Source organism: Cercospora beticola, chromosome 2, assembly GCF_033473495.1.
Source record: "Cercospora beticola chromosome 2, complete sequence".
NCBI lineage: Eukaryota > Fungi > Ascomycota > Dothideomycetes > Mycosphaerellales > Mycosphaerellaceae > Cercospora > Cercospora beticola.
Window position 1 is genome coordinate 1,626,365 of NC_088936.1, and position 27,751 is coordinate 1,654,115.

At 52.8% G+C, this 27,751-nt stretch overlaps 15 protein-coding genes across 15 annotated transcripts; 6 read left to right on the forward strand and 9 right to left on the reverse strand.

Moving 5' to 3' along the window:
• Nucleotides 1-609: 609 nt before the first annotated feature.
• On the reverse strand, nt 610-1,358 carry RHO25_002659 (uncharacterized protein; the record flags this gene model as incomplete). The annotated part of the gene is made up of 2 exons (XM_023598220.2): nt 610-960; nt 1,014-1,358. 2 exons carry the CDS (start codon nt 1,356-1,358, stop codon nt 610-612), a joined length of 696 nt encoding a protein of 231 aa, XP_023455358.1.
• Nucleotides 1,359-1,677: 319 nt separating this feature from the next.
• On the forward strand, nt 1,678-2,165 carry RHO25_002660 (uncharacterized protein; the record flags this gene model as incomplete). The annotated part of the gene is made up of 2 exons (XM_023598221.1): nt 1,678-1,964; nt 2,021-2,165. The coding sequence occupies 2 exons, from the start codon at nt 1,678-1,680 to the stop codon at nt 2,163-2,165; spliced, it is 432 nt and encodes a 143-aa protein (XP_023455357.1).
• Nucleotides 2,166-2,662: 497 nt separating this feature from the next.
• RHO25_002661 (uncharacterized protein) lies at nt 2,663-3,535 on the forward strand (the record flags this gene model as incomplete). Its single annotated transcript, XM_023598222.2, has 1 exon — nt 2,663-3,535. One exon carries the CDS (start codon nt 2,663-2,665, stop codon nt 3,533-3,535), a length of 873 nt encoding a protein of 290 aa, XP_023455351.1.
• Nucleotides 3,536-4,180: 645 nt separating this feature from the next.
• On the forward strand, nt 4,181-5,779 carry RHO25_002662 (uncharacterized protein; the record flags this gene model as incomplete). Its single annotated transcript, XM_023598223.2, has 3 exons — nt 4,181-4,282; nt 4,339-5,551; nt 5,607-5,779. 3 exons carry the CDS (start codon nt 4,181-4,183, stop codon nt 5,777-5,779), a joined length of 1,488 nt encoding a protein of 495 aa, XP_023455350.1.
• A 132-nt stretch (nt 5,780-5,911) lies between these two features.
• RHO25_002663 (uncharacterized protein) lies at nt 5,912-6,948 on the reverse strand (the record flags this gene model as incomplete). Its single annotated transcript, XM_023598224.2, has 3 exons — nt 5,912-6,226; nt 6,290-6,730; nt 6,790-6,948. 3 exons carry the CDS (start codon nt 6,946-6,948, stop codon nt 5,912-5,914), a joined length of 915 nt encoding a protein of 304 aa, XP_023456002.1.
• Nucleotides 6,949-9,358: 2,410 nt separating this feature from the next.
• RHO25_002664 (uncharacterized protein) lies at nt 9,359-11,956 on the forward strand (the record flags this gene model as incomplete). The annotated part of the gene is made up of 1 exon (XM_023598225.2): nt 9,359-11,956. One exon carries the CDS (start codon nt 9,359-9,361, stop codon nt 11,954-11,956), a length of 2,598 nt encoding a protein of 865 aa, XP_023456001.2.
• Nucleotides 11,957-12,646: 690 nt separating this feature from the next.
• Nucleotides 12,647-14,707, reverse strand: RHO25_002665 (uncharacterized protein; the record flags this gene model as incomplete). The annotated part of the gene is made up of 1 exon (XM_023598226.2): nt 12,647-14,707. The coding sequence occupies one exon, from the start codon at nt 14,705-14,707 to the stop codon at nt 12,647-12,649; it is 2,061 nt and encodes a 686-aa protein (XP_023456000.1).
• A 388-nt stretch (nt 14,708-15,095) lies between these two features.
• On the forward strand, nt 15,096-15,802 carry RHO25_002666 (uncharacterized protein; the record flags this gene model as incomplete). The annotated part of the gene is made up of 4 exons (XM_065602286.1): nt 15,096-15,251; nt 15,362-15,578; nt 15,667-15,683; nt 15,758-15,802. 4 exons carry the CDS (start codon nt 15,096-15,098, stop codon nt 15,800-15,802), a joined length of 435 nt encoding a protein of 144 aa, XP_065458358.1.
• A 397-nt stretch (nt 15,803-16,199) lies between these two features.
• On the reverse strand, nt 16,200-16,854 carry RHO25_002667 (uncharacterized protein; the record flags this gene model as incomplete). The annotated part of the gene is made up of 2 exons (XM_065602287.1): nt 16,200-16,742; nt 16,792-16,854. 2 exons carry the CDS (start codon nt 16,852-16,854, stop codon nt 16,200-16,202), a joined length of 606 nt encoding a protein of 201 aa, XP_065458359.1.
• Nucleotides 16,855-17,357: 503 nt separating this feature from the next.
• On the reverse strand, nt 17,358-18,150 carry RHO25_002668 (uncharacterized protein; the record flags this gene model as incomplete). Its single annotated transcript, XM_065602288.1, has 3 exons — nt 17,358-17,645; nt 17,726-18,070; nt 18,133-18,150. The coding sequence occupies 3 exons, from the start codon at nt 18,148-18,150 to the stop codon at nt 17,358-17,360; spliced, it is 651 nt and encodes a 216-aa protein (XP_065458360.1).
• Nucleotides 18,151-18,991: 841 nt separating this feature from the next.
• Nucleotides 18,992-19,508, reverse strand: RHO25_002669 (uncharacterized protein; the record flags this gene model as incomplete). Its single annotated transcript, XM_023598228.2, has 2 exons — nt 18,992-19,417; nt 19,476-19,508. 2 exons carry the CDS (start codon nt 19,506-19,508, stop codon nt 18,992-18,994), a joined length of 459 nt encoding a protein of 152 aa, XP_023455998.1.
• Nucleotides 19,509-19,906: 398 nt separating this feature from the next.
• On the forward strand, nt 19,907-20,443 carry RHO25_002670 (uncharacterized protein; the record flags this gene model as incomplete). The annotated part of the gene is made up of 2 exons (XM_023598229.2): nt 19,907-19,939; nt 19,997-20,443. 2 exons carry the CDS (start codon nt 19,907-19,909, stop codon nt 20,441-20,443), a joined length of 480 nt encoding a protein of 159 aa, XP_023455997.1.
• A 571-nt stretch (nt 20,444-21,014) lies between these two features.
• On the reverse strand, nt 21,015-21,556 carry RHO25_002671 (uncharacterized protein; the record flags this gene model as incomplete). The annotated part of the gene is made up of 2 exons (XM_023598230.1): nt 21,015-21,467; nt 21,524-21,556. The coding sequence occupies 2 exons, from the start codon at nt 21,554-21,556 to the stop codon at nt 21,015-21,017; spliced, it is 486 nt and encodes a 161-aa protein (XP_023455996.1).
• A 435-nt stretch (nt 21,557-21,991) lies between these two features.
• Nucleotides 21,992-24,675, reverse strand: RHO25_002672 (uncharacterized protein; the record flags this gene model as incomplete). Its single annotated transcript, XM_023598231.2, has 3 exons — nt 21,992-22,905; nt 22,973-24,574; nt 24,642-24,675. 3 exons carry the CDS (start codon nt 24,673-24,675, stop codon nt 21,992-21,994), a joined length of 2,550 nt encoding a protein of 849 aa, XP_023455995.1.
• Nucleotides 24,676-25,937: 1,262 nt separating this feature from the next.
• Nucleotides 25,938-27,727, reverse strand: ERG4B (Delta(24(24(1)))-sterol reductase erg4B; the record flags this gene model as incomplete). Its single annotated transcript, XM_023598232.2, has 3 exons — nt 25,938-25,949; nt 26,005-27,565; nt 27,690-27,727. The coding sequence occupies 3 exons, from the start codon at nt 27,725-27,727 to the stop codon at nt 25,938-25,940; spliced, it is 1,611 nt and encodes a 536-aa protein (XP_023455994.1).
• Between the last annotated feature and the right edge of the window lie 24 nt (nt 27,728-27,751).

Genomic DNA, 27,751 nt, shown 5'->3' on the forward strand with positions numbered 1-27,751 from the left:
CAACATTGCATGGATGCTACCACGTAGCGTATGCACGCTCCGGACGTTGATCGGAGTTTGCGAAATCGCGCACTTGGAGGAACGGCCAAGCATCTCCTCGATGCGCTCGAATGTGCGGTGAGGACATTGCATCTCTATCGTGGAACGGAGGCGTTTCTTGAGCGAGGTGCGTGACAGGAAGTGCTTGCGGCTGTAGGACCGGGCGAGGATGCTCTCGCGATTATTGTTGTTGGGCAAACAGATTGCGCGGTTGCCTTGCAATATCCCGCATCGTGTGCCATGCAGTGGTGATTACGGCGTGATTTGTCTGTCGCGCTCGAAGTGGTGTTGAAGGCTGGTAGAAGGTGTAGTGTGAAGTTGGGTCGGACATGATGGCCATCTGCATGATGACCATGTGGCACACGGCTGACCAGCCATGTCTGCAGGAACGCGCCACGTTTGCGGTTTGCGCTGTTCGATGCTTGCTGGGCCTGCATAGGAAACAGTGTTCGACTTACCCGAGACGTTCTTGCTGTGTCAAAGCGACAGCCAAAGCGCAGTGGAGGAGACAAGAAGTGGAGGAGACAAGAAGCAAGCGGAGGAATGTTGAAATGCCAATGTTCTTGCTGTCTATTCATCAATCGGCTGCTCCCTCTCCCACTTGCCTCTGGGTTGCTTGTACAGCAGCCAGGCTTTGTTGGCGATGTTGTCTGGACTCAAATTCTTCGCGTCGGGCGACACCACGCCGCCAACACTGAGCAGCGCCACGTGCACATCTTCGCCATACTTGTTGTGCAACGACAGCACGAGGGCGCGCTGAGCAGACTTCACCATGGACAGCGACACCAGATCGTACACGGGCTCTTTCCACAGCTGCGTGGTCGACGTCACGAAAAAGGACGGCGAGCGGTCTTCAGCCTTGACTTGTTGCAGCTTGGGAATGGCCCACAGCGCTGTCTCGTACAACGCGAGATTCGTGAGCTGTGCAATGTCAGTCCTTGTTCCCATCGGTCTTGCGCCACGCCGCAACTCACCCGGAAATCCTGCTCGATGGCACTGACATCCTCCTCGAGTGGCGGCTTGCCTGCCACTCTCGCGGCGTTGAACAGCACGCACTCGAGCTCTCCATACCCTTCAATCTCACCCAGCGTCTTCTTCAAGGCATCAAGGTCCGAGATATCGCAGGCCCATGTTTTCACCTGGCAGCTGTAGCCACGCTCCTGGATGCTGTCAAGCACTTTGTCTTGGTCTTCTTTCAGCCGCTCTGCATTGCGCGAGACCAGCGCGATGTGGGTGAAGCCCCGCACTGAGAATGCCTGCGCGACTGCGACTCCGATACCTGGGCCGGAGCCCAACACGACCAATGTTCTGCCAGGCATGATTCTACGTGTCGCTCGATCTTGGAGTATTTCACAGACTGGAGTGTATTCCAGATCCTGCTTGCTGGCTACCTCGGAGATTACACCGGCCAAGGCTGAAGTGACCTCCCAACGGCGCGCAGCTCGACGTTTTTTGCTTTTCTTCTCTAGTGACGATCGTCAGGTGGTGTGACGAGATGCAGCTCTCCTTTCGATGTCTCAAGAGGGATACGAGAAATTCAACACGACCTGCACCAGAAATAAGTATGAGAAGAGGTTCAGCAGAGGAATAGCACGATGAGAGCATGAACCTCCTGCGCACAATCGACAAGCTCCAGCCATGACGAAGTCCCCACAGCGCCTGACGGCCGAGGCCTTGGTCGACGCTTTCAACCGAATGGACATTGATGCGATCATATCTTATCGCCATCAAGATTGCCTCAGACACATATTGCCAGCTGCGCTCGGCCACAAGGCGCAAACCAACGATGAGTATCGCAAATCGCTCCAAGCTCTGAAACCCATCTTTCACAATTTCACCCTGCTGGTACACGATCTTGTGGAAGACAAAGAAGCACGCCGACTGTGCATCTACTCAACTGCACGAGCTGATACGCTTGCTGGCGAGTATGTACACAATTGCCATTTGCCAAATGAGCTGAATCGGAACTGACCGCTCGCAGATATGTGAACGAGTACATGTGGACGCTGGACTTTGATCAATGCGGCCAGCAGATCATCAAATGGACTGAATTTGTCGATGCCAATGTCAACCGGGATTTTTGGCCAAAACTGCAGGAGGCAATGAATCGGTATCACAAGGCTTAGACTGCAGCACAAGAACAATGTTTACTCATCTGGAGCTCGTGGTACCAACCCGATCACGTTCGACTGCACGACATGCAACGGAAATCTTCCACCACTCCTCTCAGACAACGCAACAAATGTTTGACATGGCGCAAGGACCCACAATGTTCAGTGTCTGGATGCCAAGCAACCAGGTCGGCCGGACGTAACTGCACGCTGTCAGCACAGCGGAATCTTGCCGGCCAATCAGAGCACGATTTCACTCAGGTATATCCGATGCTTACACAGACTTCCGTCTGCCGGCACTTCACCACCAGGATAGGGTGTGCATATGGAATATTCTGGGCATCGCACGACATCAAGGAGGCTCGTGGAGGATATAAGATAATATAAAGAGTGGTGACTGAATCTCAAATCCTAACATCACCAACTACAACAACATCAGTTCCACACTCCTGCACCAGCACGACTCAGGCCGCAATTGCAACGACCAATACCAACATCAACTGAACATCAGAATGGCATACCAAAACATCGCCGTCGCTGGAGCCACTGGCAATCTGGGCCCGAGTGTCGTGAATGCTCTTGTAGACGCTGGTCTTACTGTTACTGTCCTTTCCAAGAGCGGCAAAACCGACAAACTTCCATCTTCTGTCAAGACAGTGAAGACCGATTACAGCAGCCAATCATTCACCGATGCCTTCAAAGGACAAGACGCCGTCGTCAGTCTGCTCCCGAATCACGACGGCCAGCCACCCCTGATCGATGCTGCAATCGAAGCCGGAGTCAAGTTCTTCCTGCCTTCCGAGTTCGGATCGGATATCGCCGGCAGCGCGAAGATTGCTGCGCTCCCTGTCTTTGCTGGCAAGGTGAAGACACAGGAGTACCTCAAGAGCAAGCAGGATAAGATTAGCTATGCTTTCGTCGTCAACGGACTTTTCCTGGACTGGGGCATTGGCGCGGGCTTCAATGTCAACCTAAACGGTCCAACACGGGTCATTGACGGCGGCAACGACAAGCATAGCACGACTACACTCGAAGATGTCGGAAAGGCTACGGTCGCCATTCTCAAGAACCCGGACCAATTTAAGAACCGCGCTGTATACATCCAGAGTGCTGCTGTTAGCCAAAATGAGCTCATTGCGATCGCGGAGAAGAAGGGGAAGTCTATTCAACGAGTCGAAGCAACCACTGAGCAGATCGAGACGGATGCCTGGGCAAAGATCAAGAACGGCACCGCTGAGCTACCGACTTTCCTTGACTTCATCGCTCTATCCGCCCTCAGTACACCATACGGCAACAACTGGAGCGCCAAGAACGACAATGAACTCGTCGGTATCAAGGAGAAGACTCAAGAGGAGCTCGAGCAGATTGTCGCTCAATTTGTGTGAACGATAGAAATTTAGCCGACGGCCATGATCAACTAATGGAGCACCTTTTCAGTAGCGAGCATATTTTGCTAAAGTGTCATCTGAGACCATTCCATTTCACTCAGGACCGCGTTTTAGCTTTGAAAACTCGCCAAAACATTTCTGACAACTTCACTCCGCCGCGTAAGCAGCAAGCTCCCCTGGTTAGTCCTGCTCGCAGCACGTCAAAATGGCGCGATCTTGTTCGCAATAGGGGAATTCGTGCCTCAGAGGAAGTTGTACTTCTGGCGCAGTAGCTGCCATCGATGACTGAGTTGTATCAGGTACGACGGGTAGGGACCATCGTGATGAAAGTCCACAGCTGTTTAGCTTCAATATCTTGCCAACTCCATCGTACTATAATATTCGCAAAATCGTGCCTGAAGCAACTCTGCACTTCTCGGCTCCTCAATTCGGCAGTCGGACGAATGGTGTGGCGGGGGTGGAGAAAGCGCCCGAGACGAGGGTCGACATCATCAACACCAGGATCCCAAGACCAATCGTTCTTCGGCAATTGGTGCTGAGATCATATACCACAGAAAACATATCCTGCACAACCAGAAACATTAAGTGATTTCGAGACATTGACAAGGTCGATCAGGACGATAAAGTAGAGCTATCATCAAGATGGGGCAAGGCGACAAGGTATCCGTGGCGGAAATAACAAAACATTCTTCAGCAGAGGATTGCTGGGTCGTGGTTAATGGCAAAGTATATGACTTGTCAAAGGTGATCATATGCCTCAATGAATTAAATCAGAGATGAGGCTAACAGGGCAATAAAAGTTCGCTCCCGAACACCCTGGCGGTCCAGAAATGATTTGGAAATATGCAGGCAAAGACGGCACAGAAACCTACAACCAATACCACAGCGCCAAACTCATCGAATCCGAGCTTCCAGATTCCGCCAAACTTGGCGATCTAGATGAAAGCACTATCACAGAAAGCTGGACGGAAGCCCAAAAGGAAGAAACGACATCTAAACCTTTAGATCCCAACGAACGACCTCCCCTCTCAACTCTCATCAACCTCGATGACTTCGAACGTGCATTCGAGAAAGCTGGATCCAAGAAAGCTTGGGCTTACATCTGGGGCGCTTCAAACGACCTACTCAGTCTCAACGCCAACAAATCCTGGTGGGGGAAACTCTGGTTCAGACCTCGTGTGATGCGAAATGTACGAGATATCAACACGAAAATGACCATGCTGGGCTGCGAAGTCAACATGCCAGTTTGGATCTGTCCAATGGGTATCGCAAAGACAGCAGGACCCGAAGGTGAAGCCGCTTTAGGAGCTGGAGCCGCAGCGAGCGGGATCATCCATTGTATGAGCACGACGGCGAGTATGAGTATCGAAGATATTCTAGCGAGTGTCCCGAGCGATTATCCGTATTTCTTCCAAGTGTACGTTGATCGACAACGACATAAGACAGAAGCGACGTTGAAGAAGGTGGATAAGCTGGATCAGATTAAGGCGATTTTCGTTACGGTGGATTTGGCGGTTGTGAGTAAGAGAGAAGCGGATGAGAGGCTGTTGGTTTCGGAGACTACGTCAGTCTATGCCAATGGAGCGAAGTCTGGGACTGATAAGAAGGGTGGTGGATTGGCGAGGACGACGGGAAGTTTTATCGATTGGGCGTTGTGTTGGGAGGATATTCCGTGGATGCGGAAGTTTACTTCGAAGCCGATTGTCGTGAAGGGAATTCAGTCTGCGGCTGATGCGAAGAAGGCGTTGGAGATGGGGTGTGCGGGGATTGTGGTGTCGAATCATGGTGGGAGAGCGTTGGATAATTCGCCAGGGACGATTCTTATTTTGCTGGAGCTGAAGAGAGATTGCCCGGAAGTCTTCGACAAGATGGAGGTGTTCATCGATGGAGGCGTGCGAAGAGGAAGCGATGTGGTCAAGGCTATTTGCATTGGTGCGAGAGGCGTCGGTGTCGGCAGGCCATTCCAGTGCGCTGTGTTGTACGATAAGGAAGGTGTCGAGCATGCTGCTTCCGGTAAGTGTCTCTCGCCGCTTGCATCTACTGCTGTTTTTGCTGACGCTCTTTACAGTCTTGCAAGACGAAGTGGAAACTGCGATGCGACTTTGTGGCATCACAGATCTCAACGAGGTACGGGGCGACTTGTCATATCTGAATACTCGCGAGCTCGAGCAGCTCTTACCTCCTCGACCACTTACCAAGTCTTGGTTCTCGTGGGGAAGCACAAGGCAATCAAAGTTGTAGAAGTAACGATGTTTCGTATAGACAATGTACAGGATGTGTCCACTACTTGCAGCTCAGGCTGCGACCTCTGTCTACACCAAGGGTGTCTTCAGTCTTCATGCATGTAATCAGTGGCTTGATCCTGCCTCGTCTCTACTGCCACTTCTCTCCTGTGATCTTCTCGTATGCCTCGCGATACTTGCTCGCTGTCTCCTTCGCAACCTCATCGGTCATACTCACGCCGTCCTTGCCTTTCAGCCCCGAGTTCGTGAGCCAGTCGCGGAGATACTGCTTGTCATAGCTCGATTGGCCCTTGCCAACTTCGTATTTGTTCTTAGGCCAGAAACGCGAGCTGTCTGGTGTGAGCACCTCGTCAATGAGGACAATCTCCTTCGTCTCTGGGTCAAGACCAAACTCGAACTTGGTATCGGCAATTATAATGCCACGCTCCTCAGCGTAATCGCGAGCCTACAGACCAGGATGTCAGCATTATATCACATAGGTGTCGGCTTTGACGAAGAGTTCACTTACCATCTCGTAGATCTTCAGACTCGCCTCCTCAACCTTCTTTGCCACCTCCTCGCCGACAATCTCGATCGCCTTCTGCTTCGAGATGTTCTCATCGTGCTCTCCCTGCTCAGCTTTGGTGCTTGGAGTCCATAGAGGCTTCTCGAGCTTCTGGCTCTCTTGCAAGCCAGCAGGCGCAGGCATGCCATGCACTGTGCCTGACTTCTTGTACTCAGACCAGGCGCTGCCAGTGATGTAGCCACGGACGATCGACTCGAGCGGAATGACCGGCACGCGATTGACCTGCATGCTTCGCTTCTCAAGCTGTGGAGCGAGGTTTGATGGGACCGATGCGGGCAACTGTGTTGATTTGAGGTGTGTCTTGAGTTCTGGAAAGTGCTTGCTGATCAATGAGAACCAGTGCGCAGACAACTGCGTGAGCAATGCGCCTTTGTTGGGAACGCCCTGTACACAAATCAACATCTAATATGAGTTGCATTTCAAGCACAAGGGTGAGTACTTACATTGGTCAGTATCACATCATATGCCGAGATGCGATCTGTTGCGACGAAGAGCAGAGTCTGGTCGTCGACCTCAAAGATCTCGCGGACCTTGCCACTCGCGATCTTCTTCAAGCCAACGCTCTTCTCGTCGATTATGGTAACGACTTCTGCGGAAGACATCTTTGGAAGGTGTCAATTGTTAAATTTGGATAGTGTTTGTCGAATGATCTTGGATGTAGTGAGTCGAGATTTGGAGGAAAGTTTTGCAAAAACTTTTTCTGGCAACTGTCGCAAAGTTGAACGTCGAATTAAAAGATAACAAATGAAGGGATTTGTACCCTCCGCGCAGGTTCAACTTTGGTGAACTGTGTCTGTGCACGTGTGAAGTCGCAAGTGGTATTCACTCCAGGTGTGGAGTCATTGGCACAAAAGCGTGACGTGCTGTCATGTGAAAGTGGGGCGCTAACTAGCGTCAACTTATTCCCGAAGGTCTTTCGTTGCAGGCATATATGTATATATTTTCATGGCACTTGCTATAGGCAGCACAATCGAATGCATCGAAATTGAAGCTGAGAGTAAGAAAAGTCGATGCAGATATGATAGGAAAGCAGAGCGAATGCCAATCCATTGTGAGATCAACTATGCCGCTAAAGGATTTCATCCTACTGTTTGCTCGCTTTTGACTGCTTTCAAGCAATCGGTGGGTGGTGTCTAGGCAAGCTGTGTTCAAAGCCGGTCTGATTGCGCTTTTGCCCTGCTCAAGTGGCAGCCTTAAGAAAGGTTGAAGGTCTCAAGACTGGTCGATGCAGCCAGATTAGTCTCCATAGAGTGGAAGCACGCTGTCCACGAGTCGCAATGGTCTCTTTGATCATCTCATAGTCGTCCTAGATCCAAGCACATTTCGTGCCATTGCGCACCCAACCAGACTCTTGCGTGTCGCATGGCACACCTGTCATCTTCTGTGGCTGATCCTCAATCTTGTCGTTGATGTGTTCGACAGATATCAACCTCTCTTCAGCGAAGAGCCTGGAGAAGGCATCTCCCATTCCCAACAGGAACATACAAGCTTGCAGGAATGTTGACGAGTCTCATTTTCGTTTCCTTCTTTCTTCTTGGCGGTCTTGCGTCGTGTCTCTCGGTTCCTCAGCGTCCCCTCAGCGGGGAGCAAGTTGTTTTGCCGGAAGTTTTGTTGATTTCGAAATGTGCAACAAGTGGCGGTAGAAAGTCTTTGAAGCTCTCGGATAGGAGCGGTTGGTTGAGTTGGTGTCGTAGACGAAGGACTGGCAATTAAAGAAGGCCGTGGGACTCGATAAGATATTCACATGTCAGATCGAAGTGGGTCATCGGAACAAAAGCATTCACTTGCTCGATGGAGTCGGGTTCGGGAACAGCAGCACCGGACTTACGCCGACTACTCCGTTCCTTGCTTCTCCATCAGATTTCCTGACATCAACTTTTTATTTCTTGATCAGTACAGGGAACGAAAGCAGCCTGATTCCATTTTCCTAAGGCGTCGAGACTCGAGGCGCGCGACGCTGTCTGAATGGTGTCCATCGTCGATTCAACCATGGCAAATTGGTTGTTGCTCAGAAGAACGTTCAAGACTGACTGTATGGTGAGATACAGCACGCCTCGTCAGAGAATTATCGACTCGGAAGCCGTGGATATCTGGAACCAGCACCGTATACCGGAGTCTCATCCATTGAAGTATATACGCAACTTGACAATCCCTATATACCCCACATCAGTAACAATATCCTAAACGCAAGAACACGTCTCGGTCAATCCGCTGGAGTACGAGGTATGCGTGCTGGTCCAGGAGCGGCAAATATACCCAGCAGTTTCGTGCTATCATACGACCTCATCTTGATTCGAAGCGAAGGCTGCTTTGGTAGAGCTATGCATCAGCCTCGCCATGCTTCTGTGGGCCTCAGACAATCCAGCGGGCTTCTGTACGTTCAGATGACATCCGCCGGATTCGAAAGGCCGGTAAAACTGCATGCATAGCCTCGCTGTGCTCTCCAGGATCAGTATTTGCTGAGAAAGATTAGCATGGGCCTCGATCCAACATGCGTGACCATTTGATGAGGTGTACAATGCTTGCTACGTGCAAGAGGGATCACCGGGACATGTCAGAGGAATGTCGGTGCACTGACAAAGACGGCACTGGACAATGGCGGGCTGACGGTGATTGGTTCGTGTGGGAAGCTCTGGGTCCTGTTGCTTTGACATGAATCTCTCGCTCGGCTCTTGGCTACAAACATCCCTCTCGCGCTTGAGCTCACAACAACACCACCACCCCTGCCCCATGTTCCGCTGGTGACTTCCTTGAGCGTGTCGTCTCCTCCACCGCGTCGACACTGTCGTTGCACTCTGGTGAACACGCTGCGTCGCGAACACGACGGCATCTCGGAGCTCATCTTTCCCCACCTCGCCTCGCGTCGACACGTCGCGTCGTTGGTCTGTCAGACAACGACATTGAACCGCCACACTACCCGTCAGCGCGATGACACCTCGGCGGAAGACGTTGACGCGTACATCGTCTTCCTCAGACTCCGCACTGTCCAATATCGACGTCTCCGGCACCGCCATGGACGTGGACGATATCTCCGAGCAGCCTGCCGCGTCGACACCTCCCACCAGCATTGGCGACGATCGTAGCATGCACTCAGCCAAGGCAGGCACCGAGGCGGCAGAGCAACAGGAGCTGGCGTCTGGCGGGCGGTCGCGACGCAATCGCGTGTCAGTCAACTACAATGTAAAGCAATTGCTCGACGCGCAAGCCTCTGAGAAGACGATCGAGGCGAGCGGCAGCAAGACGCGTAAAGCCTCTGGCTTGTCTGGCCGCACACTTGTCGATCGTGAGGACACTGAGCCCGACGTCATTGAGAACGAGGATATCGATGTGGAACTCGAGGATGATCTGGAGAAGATGCTGGCTCGAACTCCGCAGAACGGCAAGGGCAAGGCACCTGCGAAGAAGATCGAGCGACGTCCCAGCATGAAGGACCGTGCTAAGAACGTGGCCTCAACGCTAGGGAAGAGAACGCGTGACATGGTCGAGGCAGGCAAGAAGAAACTGGGCTTGGTGGAAGAGCAAGACAGCCCGAGGAGAACGAAGATGTTGAAGGAGCTCGACATGGGCCCAAAAGGCGTGTTGGACGAGATCGATCTGGACGAATTCCACGAGGCACCACGGCCAAAGAAGCGTGTCAAGACGACCAAGGCGCCTCTACCAGAGCTCGCTCCCATCGTTGTTGCAAATCCTCTCCAGAAGACTTCGACTGGCAATAAGGTGAAGAAGTGGCAAGTGCAGGGGCTTTACGCAGGACAGGAGCTCGATTTCGATCCCAACAAACCGGCGACGAAGCAGAAGAAGCTTCGAAAGAGTCGTCCCGAATCATCGAGTGGTCCGGCGGCCGAGGAGGGTGAGGATCTGCCGAAGAAGAAGCACCTCAATTTCAATCTGCCTATGTTCGGCTATCTCGATGCCGATAAGACGCGCTCGTTCAGAATACCCTACGATGTGTACGCGCCTCACAATGACAAGAGAATGGACGAGAAGCCGAAGGATTGGCACAAGTTGAACAAGAACCGTCTTGTAGGAGAGGCAAAGGCTCTATGGAGCAAAGAAGCAAAATTGCAGCCCTCTTTCTGCTCTTGCTCAACACCTGATCAGCCGGGCATGGGCTGTGACGATGATTGTCTGAATCGTGTCATGCAGTACGAGTGTGACGACACAAACTGCAGATTGGGCGCAGATGAATGCAGCAATCGACCATTTCACGAACTTGCCACCCGTCTGAAGAAGGGCGGACGCTTCGATGTGGGCATCGAGGTCGTCAAGACTGAGCAGCGTGGTCACGGCATCCGTGCTGCGCGATCGTTCAAGCCCGGACAGATCATCATGGAGTACACTGGCGAGATCATCACCGAGGGCGAATGCCAGGAGAGGATGCAAAAGCTGTACATGAATAAGCAGTGCTACTACCTGATGGAGATGGAGCGTGGACTGGTACTTGATGGAACGAAGGGTAGTGCAGCTCGTTTCATCAACCATTCCTGCGATCCCAACTGCGAAGTCCGCATGACCAAAGTTGGAGGCGTGCCGAGAATGGGCATATATGCTGGGCCCTCAGGCATCATGACCAACGAGGAGTTAAGCTACGACTACAACTTCGACAACTTTGGCGACAATCGACAGACGTGCTATTGTGGGTCGTGGAATTGCAGAGGCTACCTCGGCAGACGTCTGCGAGCTGACGAGATCAAGAAGTTGGCAAAGGAAGAACAAGAGCGGCTTCGCATCGCTGCTGAAGAGGCACAGAAGCGAGCACAGCAGGAAGCACGCAAGAAACAGGAGCACGATGATCGCGGCAGCGGATGGCGTGGCTGGCTCGCGGTCGATGATCCGGAAGTAAAGGCAAAGCTGAAGGAGGAGAAGCGTCTCAAGGAGGAGGCCGAGAAGAATTCCGTTCGTGCTCAGCGCTTGGCTGCGAGACGCGGTGATGGGCCCCGTCCTGCTGTTCCTGCACCGAAGCCTGCCCGCAAGAAGGCCGAGCCCAAGCGCAAGAAGACTACTGAAGTGAAGGAGGAGACGGTGCTGGAGACTTCTACCGACGTTCAGGCTGTTGAGGAGGAGAGTGATGAGGACTTGAAAGTGGATATTGTCAAGAAGCTTTCCCGACCCAAACACATCCGCACCACTTCCACAGGTTCCAAGTTCACCGAGGACATTGAGATGGAAGATCGCCCGACTTCGAAAGCTTCCTCTCGCCCACCCACGAGCCGTAGCGGCATCAGCAAGAAGACCACAGTCTCAGTAAAGACATCGACTGAAGTGGAGCGCGTCGAAATGTCCGAAGTCATGGAAGAAGACGGCAGTGACATTGCCGTGGCCACTCATCCTTCTTTTGCTGCGGAACTGAGCAATTCAAACGGTGCCAATCTGAGCAAGGCCGGCAGCCAAGCTGATACTGTTCAAGCTACTCAAGGTGCGGATGAGAACGAGGAAGAAGAAATTGCCCTCACGAAGAAGTCTTCCAAGATCGAGAAGAAGTCCAAGGTCGATGCTGCTCCCAAGCGGTCTAACAGCGTGCGTGATAGGGTCAAGCAAGCTTTCAGCAGCGTGAGCAGCGGCACAAAGACTTTCCGGCAGAGCACGCTCAGTTTCGCGAAGCTGTCGTAAGGTGTGGTCGGCGCGGGAGGAGGGGATGGCGGTTTCGAATGTGCGATGTTGTGAAACGATTGGCGTTGATGGTTTATGCTCGAGCTTTGGTGTGCTTTCCGTGGCATTATTTTGGGTAGTTAGCGGCATTTGGTGGCCGGTTTATGGCAGTGAAGACGGTTTACATTACATACATGGTACTGCATTACGCTGATATGCTTGGGTCATGGAGCCGAGCCAATGCTTTCATGTGTCTTCCTCTACCTTTGAATGATTTTCATACTCGGTGCACCTCCTCCTTCGAAGCTACGGCATGCGCTGCAAAGTCTGCGCGAAGCAAAGACAGGAAAGAAATTGTATCAACACGACTAAATGTAAGAACCATTTGTATAATATTCGAAGCCATGCGAGATGAATATGTACATGAACGAGAAATCCTGGGAACTGAAGACATAATGTTCATCGCTCGCTCAGATCGCACTTAACAGCAACTATGATACACGAAGACTTTGTCTTCCTCTCCTCTCTTCGACCCATCTGGACCGCAAAGACGCCGTACAATTACATACAATTGGCGCCACTGCCGTCCACAACATAAACTTCAAACGCAAGATTCGCTGACCAGTAGTCCCCAAAACAACGCCATCGCTACAATCAAAATCAAAAGGGAATCAACGATTAAATGATCGATCCACACGCGAGCGCAACACGCTATCGCGGTGTACTGTTCGCTCCGCCGGGCAGAGTCTTACTCTTCTGCTGCTGCTGTTGTGATTGCTGTTGCTGGCTCTTCACGCTCTGCGCTCCACCAATTCCACTGTCTGCCGTCTTAGGCGGACCTTGCAAATCCTTCAGCTCGACATCCCTGTCTGCGCCGCCGTTAGCTTGCGCATGAAGGTCGGATCGGCCACCAAATTTGCCCTTGGGGACACTGAATCTCTTCTTCAGTCCTTCCACACGGCTTTGACTGCGAGCAGCGTCCAATTTCTCTTTTTCGACGCGTTGCTTGCGAGGAATAGTGTGACCGAGTCGAATATCGCCGTGCTGGTAAGCTTTCTTGAACGCCAAGTAGCTTGGAGGTCGCGGACGCATGAGGACTGCCAACCAGTTTCTGAGTATAGAAGATTGTGAAAAAGGCCGGTGTCGATCTTTGGGTAGGAATTTGTGGCTGTTGAGGTATTCGCGTGTGGTCTCGCCTCTCGCGATGAGGAAAAGGTGGTAGCCAAAGAGACTTCCTGGATAAGGAAGTGCGAGGACTGCGTAGATGAACATGGCGAATGCGATGCGCTCCTGTGTCCGTCCAGACAGGGCTTCTCCGAAGGACATTTCGTTTTGACTGGCATAGGCGCCAATGTGAGTCAGGGAGAAGGCCATCAGAAGCAGAGCCATAATGCTGCCGAAGCCAATGTAGGCAAAGAAAAATCTGTAGTTCCTGCGGCCGACGCAGTTGTTCAACCAAACGCAGTGATGATCTTGTGTTTCGATACAAGCATCACAGACCCGGCAGTGATGTGCTCGTGGAGGCCGCCAGATATTGCATGTCTTACAGTACTTTGTTGGGACCTCCATGGCAGTCATTGCGCCGTTTGGTCCTGCAGCTCCGTTCTCGGCGGCATGTTCCTCCAGCTTGACTTTCATCTGCCTAGAAGGAAATGTCTTGACCATGACCCATTCTGTCGTTGGTGGTCCTACGGCTAGGGGATCGCGCTCTTCGTCCGGATTCGGAGGATGTGGGTGCAAATTTCGAGGCAGCACTCCAGGATCAGAGAATTCCGCATGAAGGAACGCTGAGAATGCCACGAAAAAGACGTAAGCAAATATGATTGGTATTGCCGGAGACACATTTTCCCAGAGCCATGGCGCAGAGAAGACGAAGAACAGAATCGCCGGGAGCAGTGTCAGGATGCCCGTGACGACATTCAGTGGCTTTGCTTTCGTGTTCAGGCATCGTCCAAGGCAGAAGAAGAGATAGTTTCCTGCGTAGTATTGGTAATTTCGTCCTGTCCGGGTGTTCTCCGTCGATTTAATCGGTGATTTTGCGGGCGATGAGAGCTTTTCGTTGTCTTGGGGCAATTGCTGTTGCGCATTGCGCTCTCGATTGCTCTTATTCGAGGTCCATCCCAAGGAGTTCCGATAGGCCGGCGGTGGTGCGGGTTGGGATTCAGAAGCCGGCGGCTTCTCGATCGGGTCTAATGGCACTTGGCTCTGGTCGCTGACCACACTCTCCGGAGCGGCCGCTGGACTGAATAGTGGCTCGGTGCTCGCAGAGACAGAGAAGCCTCGGCCACTGCTGGGCAGAGGTGGCACGTCTCCGTCGCGCGAGGCACCATCCCGCGAAGCGAGTTCTCGCGCTGTGTTGATCGACGCCAGACTAAGGCGATGTGCTCTTCTGTCCTCGCCGCTCTCGTCTACGCTGTGTTGCAAGCGATGCCCGCCTTGGGTACTGCTGGGAGGGGCGATGTTCTGACCGCGTTGCGCCTGCAGCTTCTGCGAGCTCATGGGACGAAATGCGCTCTGCATGGCGAGAGACGGAACATGAGTAGGTCCACCCACGCCCGAGCCCGGACGTGAGTTCTCATCTCGTCTGCTCATGGGCCGGAAACTTCGCTGTGTCGACGTGCGGCTGTCGCGGTCTCGGCTCGTGGTTTCGCTGGCTGGTCGCGCTGGCGGGAGTCCTGGCTCTCCCACGGGTCCGGTCGCTGTCAGGGCGGACTGGCCTAGAGTGGAGGTGGCATTGGAGCTGGAGCTGGATGGCCTCGGCGGGTCGGCCATGGTGGAGTGGCTATCGTTCGCGCCGGCAATGGTGTGTCGGTGGATTGGTGTCGGCGACGAGATTCATCATCGGGCGCGTGTTAACAGAGACGGGACATGTCTCTATACCGGGGGGCTCCTGAGTACAGCGTGTGCCGACGCAGTGCTTTTTAATAGCGCAAAGTGAAATAGATGGTCGGGCGTCAGTGCGAATGAGCTGGGGGCGACTCCTATCAAACGCGCGACAATGCACGTTGTGCCTGAAATGTGCAGCGGGAAGGGAATCCCCGCAGAGCCGCATCGCGACCAGCAGAGCAGTCCATTGGCTTTGCTTTGACATCACATCATCGAAACGCACCACCACCCCCAACACCTACCACCACTGCGATATTTCCCGCCACTGCACACCATGTCCTTCGTCGCACGAAGAGCCGCCTTCCAGGCCACTCGCGCCGTTCGCCAGCCTACCCTCCGCCGCACATACGCCGATGCCGTGAGCAGCGCCGAGCAACCCGAGAAGAAGGATGTCCTCCGAAAGGGCGCTCGCAAGGATCCTGAGCTCTATGTATGTCTATGCGCTCCCCATACGCGAGGGTAGAACGACGAAACCAGGAGGAAAAGAATGGGATGACGGAGATGGTATGGCTGGGCTGGGATGCTGATTATGCTTTTCAGATTCTCCTCACCATCATGACTGGCGCTTTTGGCCTCGCAGGCTGGCATTTCTCCAGCAACCCAACATCCTCGTCTTCCGAAAACAAGGTGGCTCGCGTCGATGGTTCGGAGCCTTGGAAGACCGGAGGCGAGGCCCGCTACCAATACCACCCAGGCGGTGACCCAAGCAAAGGAAAGAAGGATGCTCCTAGCGCATTGAATGAAGTCATCGTTCCCAGTACGTGTCGTGCAGTTGCAAGAAGACATCTTGTAGCTGCGAAACCCATGTCCCGGTCATTTTTGTACCTTTTACTGACCAATTTCAGATGTCAACCTGCCAAAGGTACGAATCGATTCTCACGGGACGAGACAACGTGAAGGTGTGACATCCGGTTCAGAGCTAACTGACTGCGACAGGAACTCCACGAGAAGTACAACAAGTGGGGCAAGGAGGGTTATTAGAGCGGGAAGCATGCAGCACGTTGCGAACGGAGCTCTGCAAAAGATGTACACAGCACGGTGTGGATACTTGTGCAATAGATCGAAGCGAATTTTCTGTCAGAGTAGGTATCGACAGGCGCATTTCATATGTTTTGAATGAGGTGCCGATCTCTTGGACCACCTTGACATTTGCACTCAAGAGCCGACCGCTACGCTGATCGCAAGCTCAATACTAGGCTTACAAGCTCATCGATGTGCATGTTGTTGCTGAACGCCATGGCTCACAGGCCATGCACCGAAGCACGTCGGCGCCAGTGCACCCTACGCGCAACAAACTATCGTAACTTGTCCCAGCTCGACCGCCATGCTGCAGATGCCCTGCAACCGCACAGCTCCGCGAGGTCAATGCAGCCCTCATCTACGAAGGCCCTTCAATCGATGCGACAGCTCTCTCCTTCTCCGACTGCGGTGCGTTCTTGTCCCATCTACCCTTCGCCTCCTCAAGAACCTGCTGGACCAGCCTGTCTCGAAGGTATTCCAAGGCCGCGTGACCTGGCTTCGGGGGCAACATTCCCTTCGCCCGCGCGGAATCTACCTGGTCAATTACCGCGGTGATTTGTGCGCTCAGTAGGCCATACATCCGAAACCGCGGATCGAACGTCCACAAAGCTGTCATCTCCTCGATCAGTTGTCCGATCCAGAACACCGCGTTGAGCGGGTGTGTAGGCGAATCGCGAACTGGGTATGTTGGCCAATAATCTACTCCGATGGCAACTGGACCTTCGCGGGGAATGCGGCGTTCCTTTCTTGCTGCGGTAAAATCGACGATGAGTTGGCAACCGATACGGCACCAGCCGGGCATAGCGGCTGCGCTCCACGAGAAGACGAATCCTGGCCAGGTGTGCAGGTGTGAGACGAGTTTGAGCAGCCATTTCTGGTTGAAGATGGCATCTGTCTCTGGCTGCGATGGATCAGCGCGTCACGGCCCGACAGACACTCGGTGCGCTTACTGGTCCGAAGGCCACGAGAGGCTTCTGTTTCTCAATCTTCTTGGTCTTCGCTGGTTTCGTCATCTTATGAATGTTGTGACTGTCACTGAAGAGGTGTTTGGAGTGGTGGGCGAGGAGCACGTTAGTCTGAAAAAAGAATCAAGGCGCCAATGCCAAGCGATTTGCTTCTGTATGTTGGGGAAGGTACGCCCTCACCGGTGCTTCACTTTAGCTTGGACTGCAGGAGCGACGAAATACCTGACGCGCCACACTGCCTGGCTGCGGCAAAACCATTGTCAGAAAGCACGCTCTCCCCGAGGAGAGAACATCAACTTAGCTCACGCTATGAACCACGGCCAGGACGTGTTGAGTGAGATTGTCTGAGATTGGATTACCTTTGTTCAAAGCAGTCGCAATCGCCCAGCTTCCTCTCCGGAAATGCAAAGATTTCTATGCTCTCCAGTCCACGGAAGAGGCGCAACAACGCTACGGCGAGCTCTTAGAGACACGACTACATGGACCTCCTGCCGACAACTTCGAACGCATTCCCCATTCAGGCATGCGCGATCATTTTCATTCCTGGCTGCCTATCCAAGCTGATCAAGAATCTTTTGCGACATCTCTGGCCACTCGCCCGATCGTTGTTTCTCCGCCAGAACAGTGAGCGTAGTCCGGCCCATCACGTTTGAGGCTGCTTCTGGGCCGACCCTTTTCACAACTTCGTCCTTCATGGAATTCCAAACGAGACCCAATGCCTGGACTGCATTGGAGCCTTGCATGTACTCAAGCAATTGCTGTTCTTCGGCGCTGGAGGTTCTTGGTTTCCACTCCCCGCTGATTTCACCCAGAGTGACTTTTTCAACCAGCTGATTGACCTAAGTAAAGTCATCCTTATCATCAGTACGCGTGTTCCGACTTCTTTTAGGCAGAACGACTCCACGCAGCGGATGCTCACCTGTTCGACTACCTCACGGGGCAGTCCTGGCAAGGTCTTGGTTGCTTCTTCCGTCCAGGACTCCACTTGGGTACAAACCCAACTCTTGATGGAACACGCTGCAGTGTGTGGGTCCCGGTAGCTACCTTCCCACGGGTAGACGAAGGAATACGTCCTCTCTTCAGGTCCGGGCGAAGACCCGGACAATGCAGCAGCTGCTTCGAATGCTACAACGAGGTCGTAGCCGTCGATGCACCACTTGGGCATACATTCATCAGACCAAGGGAACTCTCGACCAGGCCAAGTCACAAGATGAGCAAGAAGTTTATGACACCATTTGCTGGAAAAGATTTCCGGAGTTTCTGGCTGATTGTATCAATTAGCAATGCCACATGTAAAGTTTGGAAGCAGGCTCGCAGATCTCTTACTGGGCCAAAGGTTGTCATCTTATGCTTCTCAAACGATCTCAAGTCGTCTGCAGCCGTGTCTGATGACGTTGAATCTGGCTCGATGCTGCGATGAGATCATGCAAGACGTCGGAAAGTTGAAGTGACAAGCAACCAGAACAAGTGCTCTTCACAATCAAGCCATGTCAGGAAGACAAACACTCCATCAAATTCGAGAGTCAGCATGGCATCATTCTGAGCGTCCTTAACCAGCTCCAGTCGCAGCTCGAAGCATCTTTTCGAGACCCGAACGATGTCTCTCATGGTGTCAATGCGGGATACTGCTGCAAGAGTCGCGATCTGGACGACCGCCGAAGAGCAAAAGAGAAAACAGCTCAACGCCGCGTACCCTACCTGAGCATGTAATCGATCCTCTTCTTTTCTACTTGGCCCAGCGTAGCTGAGCCAGTCAATCTCTAGAAGCGAGGCAGGCGCGCAACCAGGATCGCGACGAGCGACCACAAGATGCGGATGACCGCGAGATTTAGCTTCGTTGTCCTGAGAGCAACTGGGTCAACAGACCGGATCGATCGTCAACGATACGAATGGAAAACTCGAGCCCTGCCAGGATCGACGTTCAAAAAGAACATGAGGAATGGTATTTTGAGCTTGGTTGCATCCTCGATTACACTAGCCGCCGTGCTGTCTCTCCAGTTCGAACTATTTCCTATGATGGTCTACAACCATGTTCAAGCTGATCCGGCCCTGATCGCATCCCGTGGCTTCTTCGCGCCACCTCAGCACCCTTTCTCGCTGCCAACGCATCGTTCGTTCCGAGTGCCATGCGAGTTCCAGATCCGCCCTCGCTCAACATGTCTCCGTCACTCAGGGTATACCGTCTTCAATCGCGCGATGGACGCCCCTTGAGAACCTCTCGCCATACTAAGTCTGCCATGAACGCGCGGTGTTCATCGGGGAAACTCTCATCCCACTTGCCTGCCGCCACACCCAACTTGACCTGCTCTACAAGCGCATCGACCCGGTCCTTGAAGGCCGAGCCGGGCGGTATGTGCGAGAACACCTCGCGAAAACCGTACAGAAGTTCATTGAAGAGGACGCGCGTTATAAATGCCAGTCCGGCGATGTTGGCGGCCACGGGCCCGTTACCGGCAGGCAAGTGCAGGCCGGGAAAGAATGCTTGGTAGCTAGTGACAATGTCGTAGCCGTTCGAAAGCCACACCAATACAGGAATGGTGGTCAAGGCGGACAGGTGTTTCGTGAATTTGGACAACCATTCTTCGGGTAGGAGCTGGAGTGGATCTTGCTGCTGGTCATCGTTAGCTTGTGTTCGCACATGTAGAATGAGAGCTGATGAATGGGCATACTGGATCGCGCGTCGGCTTGCTTAGTACTGCCATCGTGGCGACTCGAGCTACTCCGGAAGATTTACAGCGCAATTGTTGCTGGTTGAGGGCATTATATATTGGAGGTGCACTTCAAACCAGGGGCTGGTTGAAGTGGCGCGCCATTTACTCTCGTTCACTTTCGAAACTCGTTCACCTTCAAGCCTCCTGGGTTTCTGGCCACATATTTTACCGACGAAGCGTCATTTATTACCAGCTGGCAGGGCGTACGAGCGCCTGGAAGCTGCTAATACTTCTACGCGCTTCAGATTGCTTCGCAAAACGTGCGTGTTTGCCTCCAGGAAGCACGTGCCACTTGCCCGTCGAATGAGATCCCGCTCCCAGCAAAATTGTCGCCCTTTTAATGACACACACACACACATACACATACGCGGCACATTTCGACAAGCGCGATGGCAGCGCAGAACAAGCCTACGTTCGGGCCGGTAAGTCCAATTATGCGCTCTCGCCGCCGATGCGAACACATGTTGATACTTTCGTAGCTCGAAACGCCCGCTGTCTTTGCGAGCAAATGGCTTCGCAGATTCGAAAAACATTTTTTGTCACTCGGATCCTACGACTTTCGAATCGACTGGACTGATTGGATGTCTAAGAGTTTCGAGCTCTACCTCGCATTTACCAAGCAGAGCGACGATATGGGCTTCAGTAGAGAAATGCTCTCGACCGTATCTGTGACCTCGGGAGACTTTTTTCACACTGCCGAAGACGTGTGGAGAACAGCAGAGGGGCTGCGCGAATGGGTAAATTGGTCCCTTGAGGAGGAAGCGCAGTCTATGCAGGCTTCAAAAAACTACACGCGGGAGGAGAAGATCAAGTTTGACGATCTCATGGACAAGATCACTCTAGCGACTGTGGCAGGAACATGGAACGGCGAGGTCTCTCAAGAGAGCTCGGAGAAGCTGGAATGGTACACCGGGAGATTCGTATGAAGCGACGCATCTGGGAACTGCTGTCATCTTGCGAGTAGGAGTTACCTGCAGATGAGCTGGAGTACCAGAGGCGTGCTGCGACCGAGAGACTGTCTCGGTGCGCCAACTGCCTCGGATGAAAGATATGTTGCATACCCATGGATGGCTTCGACAAGGCTTCCGCAAAGCAGATGGTAGAGCGAGCATCTTTGGTTAAGGAATACCTCTTGGACTTGTATGGTAATTCAGCAGAAGGAGCTTTGAGACAAACGAAATGCCAAAGACCATGCTTGATAGTCTCCTGCATCAATCGTCCCATCACAACGAGCTACCTGATTCGCTAAGTCGCTATTGCAACCTCGAACGTAGCAATTTCTGCAAGGTCATATGTGCCCGCCGTTGCAACCCCTCAGTAGTAGCTTCGCCTTGTTTCAATATCAAAGCCATCGCGATTAATGATCTCTGATAATCGCTGCCAGAGCACTTCAAGCAACACTCGACTAGCGACTTCCTTCTTGCAATTCAACTCATCCTCAAGCGCTGTGACCATCAAAGCCAGACATGACACCCTTCGCTCGCTGTCATTTCGTACTTACGAGTGGGGCTTGCCTTTCATGGTCTTTTCCAAGACCTTGAGCGCCTCCTCCGAGATCCCCCCATCCCATAAACCATCCGCAATCGCCAGCGTGACTTTGTCGACGAGGTCGTCAAACTTGACCTTCACTTCCGGCATGGCCCTCCCTCGGAGCCTCATGACTCGTGCACCGTCATCAACGTGCCAGTTGATCATCTCGCGCAGCTTCTCGGCCGCGGCCCAAACATTGTCAGGCTTGTGTTGGTCTTGCTGGTAGAAGCGAATATGGAGGCGCGAAAGGGTCTCTTCGTCGAAATTCAGTGCGGCGCTCTGCTCCTTGAAAGCGAGAGTCATGTCAACGCCGAGCGACACCCAGTCGACCCATCCTTCGTTGGTTTTCCACGCGGCGGTCATCACGTGCTTGTCGAATTTGCGGAACCACTTGGCTGCGAAGATGTGCTTCGTTTCGAGCTGTTGAGAGATTAGAATGAGGTTGATTTTGCAATTGGGATCAGTAGTGAACTCACCGGACCAAACATGGACTTGTTCTGAGTCACCATCCTGGTGACTCGAGATGTGCGCTGTGCTCTGCTCTGTTTTTGTTTTGTGGTTGTGAAGTGAAAGTGTCTTCAGTCAGAGGATATTTGTACCGAAATCGCGAAGTCAAGAGTGAATGAGGACAAAAACGGTTTACTCCGGATTCACCTTTCCACGTGCATGGTTTGCTTGGCGGACACTCTCGATTCTTGTTCACTTTTAGCCTTCGGCATCAGCTGGGATAATCGTTCTAGAAGAAGTCTGCAGTTTCAAGATGATCAAAGTAGCACAAGACCCACTTCGCTGCCAAGCAGTTCAGACTCCAAAGACAAGATAGCGAAGCCGCACTCGGCGGTTGTCTCCCAGAAAGCTCTCTGATGCATTGAAGAACTGGAGAATCAGCATCTTCAAAGTGCGTCACTACCAGTATCGCTCCTGTGCAAGAATGTCCAGCCCTTCTAGAATCTTGGTCCTACACCCTCACCTCCCGGCCCCAAGCTCTTCGGCACTCCGTTCGAATGCTTCAACTGTCCGTTCAACACCTCCTTCACGATTCCGTTACCTCCACGATGTTTTCCATTGATCAGAGGCTCATTTGCTGTCTTCTCAACGCTCGTGCTCTTCCCTTCGACCTCCCATACACTCTTTCCGGCCCCATACTTTTCCTTCGTGATCGCATGTCTCTCTTTCTTCGTAGCCAGTATCTCCTCTCTCACGAGCCAAGCCACGAGAACAAAGCTCACATCGATCAGCGGACGGAACTGGAATGGAGCTGCGAGATGGACAACCAGGAAGCCAAGGAAGGCAATTATCGTCTTTGGAGTCGAGCACATTCCAGCGTAGCAGAGGTCGTAGAATAGGAGGCCGAGCCAGTAGATGCTGGCGTTGGTGAGAGCGCCATGTGTGTAATGGAGGACATCGAAGTTCGAGGGTATGGAGAAGAGGTTGTAGAAGATCTTGGTGCTGTCGGCCGGAGAGGCGGACGTGAAGTTCAGTGCTTGATATGACAGGACAAGACCACCGAGAGTGAGCATTCCATAGATGGTTCTTCGAATCGTGGGTAGATCGGCCGTGTAATTCCGGATCATGTCTTGTTCTTCTGTGTCCGTATTCAGCCGCGTGAGCGCGAACTGGAAGAGACTGATGGGGAGAGGCGCGAGATGGCGGAGGACTTTCAGTGTGCCGAGATCGAGATTTGTTGATGTCTGGAGAAGTATCGGTGCAAGCGTGTTTGCCTCCACTAGGAGGAGCGAAGGCAAGATAGTCTTGACGTATGCGATGTTCATCATTCGCATGTCTCCTGCTGCGAAAGCATCCACTCTTCCCGTGAGGTAGTGGAAGAAAAAGTATAAGGGAATTGTGACCCCAGCGCCTAGTAGAGAGTTTTGTCAGCACTCATCCCCTTGTCTTTGCCTCTTCGAGAGCTTGCTCATACTCACCGTATATGTGGCCAAGAATCACAACCCAAATCGGAAACCGCAAGAACACATTCAACCTGTTCGCTCTCCTCCCACTCTCCAGGTTCCTCAATGCGAAAAACATAATCTCTTGCACCAGAAATGTCACAACCCTCGCAGATCTCTCGCCATCGGCACTGATCGGATCCGCCACGACCTTCAGCCATCCGTCCCATTCCTCGTCCCACTTGCCTCCCATGCCCTTCCTTACGCTCCACATCCACCACGCGATCAGCAGAAGTGGCGCTGCCCTGAGCGACCTCCAGATCACGTTCTCGGACTTCCCTGTTCCTTGGTTCTGATTGAAAGGCATACTTCCATTCAAACTCCTCTTCGGCACAGGCAGATATTCCAGGAGCTCCGCGCCAACCATATTTCCGGCTTGCATATCAACGATCAAGCTAGGCAGGCTGGGAACCAGGTAGTAATTGAACACGTACGCCATCGGAGTCTCCAGGCAGTTGTATCGGCAGACAAGCGCTGCTTCCTTCACTGTAGCTTCGATTCGTGCTTGTCGTTTCGCTTGCCATGCTCGCAACGCATTCGTGAGATCCGCGGTCTTGAGATCTTTCGTCTTCTTGCTCAATGCAACCAACTGGTTCGCCAACGCTGCCGCACTCTCAATAGCATTATTCCCTGCCTGCCCATGATTCGCCGTCATCTTATGCGCACAATCCCCAATCGTCGCCATCCTGCCCCAAGACCACTTCTCAAACAACGCCTCTTCCATCGGTACAAGCGTAAAACTCACTCTCCTCTCCCACAAGTCTCCCAATGAGACGTTCTCCTTCACCACCCTTCCCAAATTCGCCTTTGCGACTCTCTCCGCATCTTCTTTCGTAAACCTCGGAAAGCTGGGATCCGTACATCGATGCACCTTACTCATCTTCTCAAAATAAAACCAAAAACATCTCTTCTCCTTCCCCGTAATCACCAGAAATCCCCTCCCCTTATCATACGTCAAATCTGCACACCCAGGATCCTCCACGCCGGGAACGTGCGTAGAAATGCCAAAGAGACACATATACTCCGCTGTCATCTTATTCTTTTCATCTTTCGAAAAAGCTCCCGGATCCTGTACGTCCGCAATTCGCCACATTTCATTTCGCACTCGACTGTTCACCCCATCGCAACCCACAACAACATCTCCCTCGTAGAACGTTCCATCTTCGCAGAGAACCTTGACTCCAGTGTCGTAATGTTCGACTTTCGCCAAACGCTTGTTCAAAAGGATCTGTCCTCGGCCCGTCTCTGCGACTTTGGCTTCCAAGGTATCCGCCGCAGCTCGCAGAACCAGCTGTCGATCGAGGAAACTCAGTCCGTATCCCAGACGGGGTTCGAGTAGTCGGAAAATAGGTTGTGGCTCACTGATCAGCCTGCCATCCGGGTAATGACCTCTCGCGTAGGTCAAAGGAACAGTCTCGTCGAGAATCGCTTGCGCTGCGCCAAATTGGTCGAAGATGCGCAAAGATTGCGCACCGAGACCGATGGAGGCGCCGACTTGAGGATCCAGCAGGGAGCGTGCTTCGAGGAGAATGAACTCGATATCTTCGGCTTGGGAGAGGGCGTTGGCGAGGGTGAGGCCTGGTGACTTGTCAGTAAAGGAATCGTGAATTTTGTGTTTGCGAGACTATTAGTAGGGACTACAAACCTGCGATACCGCCACCAACGATGATGACCTTCATGATGTAGCGTTTGCTCAAGAGTCGGATGTTGATGTTGTGGGCTTATATGCCGCCACTGCAGCAACGAGAGAGATTAGCTTGCTTTGCGGTCACAAAACGTATTCCACAAAGCAAAGAAGCAAGAATTCTTTCGTGAATGTGTCCCACGGGCTGAGCGACTCTACATGGATGACATGCGCCTATGCCATGCAGGATCGGGAACCAAGCAGTGCATAGCAGCTGCGTGAACCTCTGTCGCGTAAGCAGGAATCCTTATGCAGCAACAAAAACGGCTGACTCGACCGTGACATCCAAAGAGTAAGCGGCTATAGTGCGTGGGTGCCGTGAAGCGATTCGTGTCGGTTGCTTGGCCAGATAACAGCTGAGAAGGATGGCGTGCACAGTCAGCAGGCTGTCTCATGTTCCAGGATGCCTAAGCGAAGTAGGGCATTGTGCTGCAGATATACTGTCTAACGAGCTCTTCCGCGGCAAGTACCTGTTCCTCTCCGTGACAAGTGCCTCCGCAATCTTGGATATATCGTTGCACCCAGATGCTTTTGATGCTCGATCCGTCACTGGGCTCGCGGGTCGTGCTCTTGTGTCACGTGAGACCATCCTGCTGCAGTCATGCTCGTACAGAAGGAGCGTTCAACACGCCAGAGAGCGATTACCGTGGACACCTCTGTATGCAACGACATCTGAGTGCAAGCGCCTAACTAGATTGGCTCTCGATCCATGAAAAGCTGTCCTGATTGGCTTAGCGACCTGCGTTTGCACTGAGAGGTAGTTGCATTCAGAGGTAGCCATGGTTATCAGGCGTCCATCATGCTGCGGATTCCCTGCGAAGACGCGGGCGATTTCAAGTGGAGCCTGCTGAGCTGACAAAGGGTGCATCCAGTGCACCCAGTGCATAAATTGCCGAGACGGTTCCACCTTCCAGCTGAATCGATCCTGCCGCGACAACGAAGGAGCCGAGACGTCTGGTCAAATAGCAGGAATCAGCCTTGAAGCATTAAAATATTCACATTCCGCATTAGCATCAACTACATCTTGGGTATCAGCAACGTCTCGTCTCGGCCAAAGCACACAGAAGCTCGCACTGTACACAATCAGCATAAACATGGACAAAATAACGCCTGACAATATCTCGTCACCCGACCGAGATCCCTCCTAATTTTAAATTTCCGTCCCGCCATCACCAACTCTGTCGTTGTTCATAAGTACATTCACTGTACACCTACTTCCACCACATCTGACACTTCCGTAACGCCATCGCGAGCCAATTAAATGACGTACTGTGATAGCAATTAGCGATACCGAAACTATTCCTTCACCATATGCTATACTCACCGGAATGAACAAGTAAGGTGTGATCTTCTCATATTCCTCCCAAGCGGAGCCATACTTCTCCTTGCATCTTTGGATATCCCTGTACGCGCGGTGCACGATCATGAGCGCGAAGAAGACCGGATAGAACCAGGGGAAAGGACTGTTGAAACCAGTAATGAGACCCCAGCAGAATGCGAAGTAGAAGTCGGCGGTGTAGTTGATCTTGCGAGCGTACTTGAACCAGCCGTCGATCATGAGAGAGTCACCAGATTCGGTGCGGATGGTCCTTGGGTTCTTAACCTGCTTCCATGGCAGCTGTGGGAAAGTGTTTCGGTGCACAGCAACTCCGCGCTCATCAGCGCGGAACATGTTCTTCTGCGAATTGCCGGTATCCCAGACCCAGTAAGCGAAGAGGTAGGTGATGTAGAGGAAGACAAGAACAGGCTTGCTCCAGCGGTACTCGGATGGGTCGTGGTTGGCAAGGAAGATGGTGCAGTGGCAGTAGCTGAGTGGGACACCAGCCAGGTTCCAGAAGATGAGCATGAAGCCCCACTTCTCGTAGTACATATCCCAGGTGGTGACGATCATCTCCTCACCCTTGGAGCAGGCATTGGCGTAGAGCCAGTGGGCCATGACCAGGAAAGCGACTTCTCCAGTCACATATCCGTAGGTCTCCAACTGGCGGAAAGCTGCACTGAGGGAAATGAAGAAGAGGATGTACCATGGCAGACGAACTTCGAAGAACATCTTGAAGTCGAGCCAGCCAAACATGCGAGGGTTGAGCTCGGCGCCCATGAAGAAATCGTAGATATGGTATCCGGTCATACGGTGTTGAGCACCACGCGCGAGAGCGGACACGTAGGCGACAATGGCAACAATGAAACCAGTGAAGATAGCCACGCTCATCAGTGGGCCAAACTCATCGATGAGAGTGTACATGGGGAAGAGGCCAGTGTAGTGCAGGCCCAGAGCGGTGGCGATGGAGATGTAGAACGACCACACTCCAGAGCAGTAGTAGCGCAACTGCTTGCCATTTTCGTGCGGCAGAGGCTTGCCAGTGGAGTAGACACCTGGTGCGAACAGATAGAGCAAGCCCTCGAAGATGAAGAATGTCCAGTAAATGGCCCAGGCCTTGCGATGAGGGAAGGCCCCGGTGTATGCCAGGTGGAAGAGGTGTTTGCCGTACTGGGCCCAGGTCATGCTGGGCTCTGAGGGGAATTTGCCATTGTAGTAGGTGGCTCCTATCCACATATACCACATCAACAGCGGAAAGCCTATCATCATCGCGGAGACACCCAGAGTGCCACCAAAGTCGAAGTGTGGGTTGTGGTCGATCTTGGGGTCGCTGCCCACGAGCCAGCCGTCGATGACCTTGCCCTTCGGCTGGCCATTGGCACTTCCATTCGCTGCCTTCTTCGTGCTGCCATTGCCGCTAGTGACGGGAGCCTTGAGCTCGGCGGAGGCGCTCAGGTCTTCGGTGGGGGACGGTGATCGTCCATCGCTGGCAGCAGACTTTCGCGTAGTCCGTCGTCGTGTTCCGGGCGTTTCGACGAAGCCTTCGGGAACCATGGACTTTCTCGGGCTGGAGGAAGACATTGTCAGAACGATGTTCGACACCGCCAAATGCAAGAGCAGGGAGAAATAGTCGCAGCAGCAGCAGAAGTTGGCAGGCGCATTGGGCGGGTGGGCTCTGGTTTAATACTTACGTCTTCCCGGTCTGGGAGCGCGTCACTCGTTCCGACATGGTTGTTGGTGGAATGCAATATGC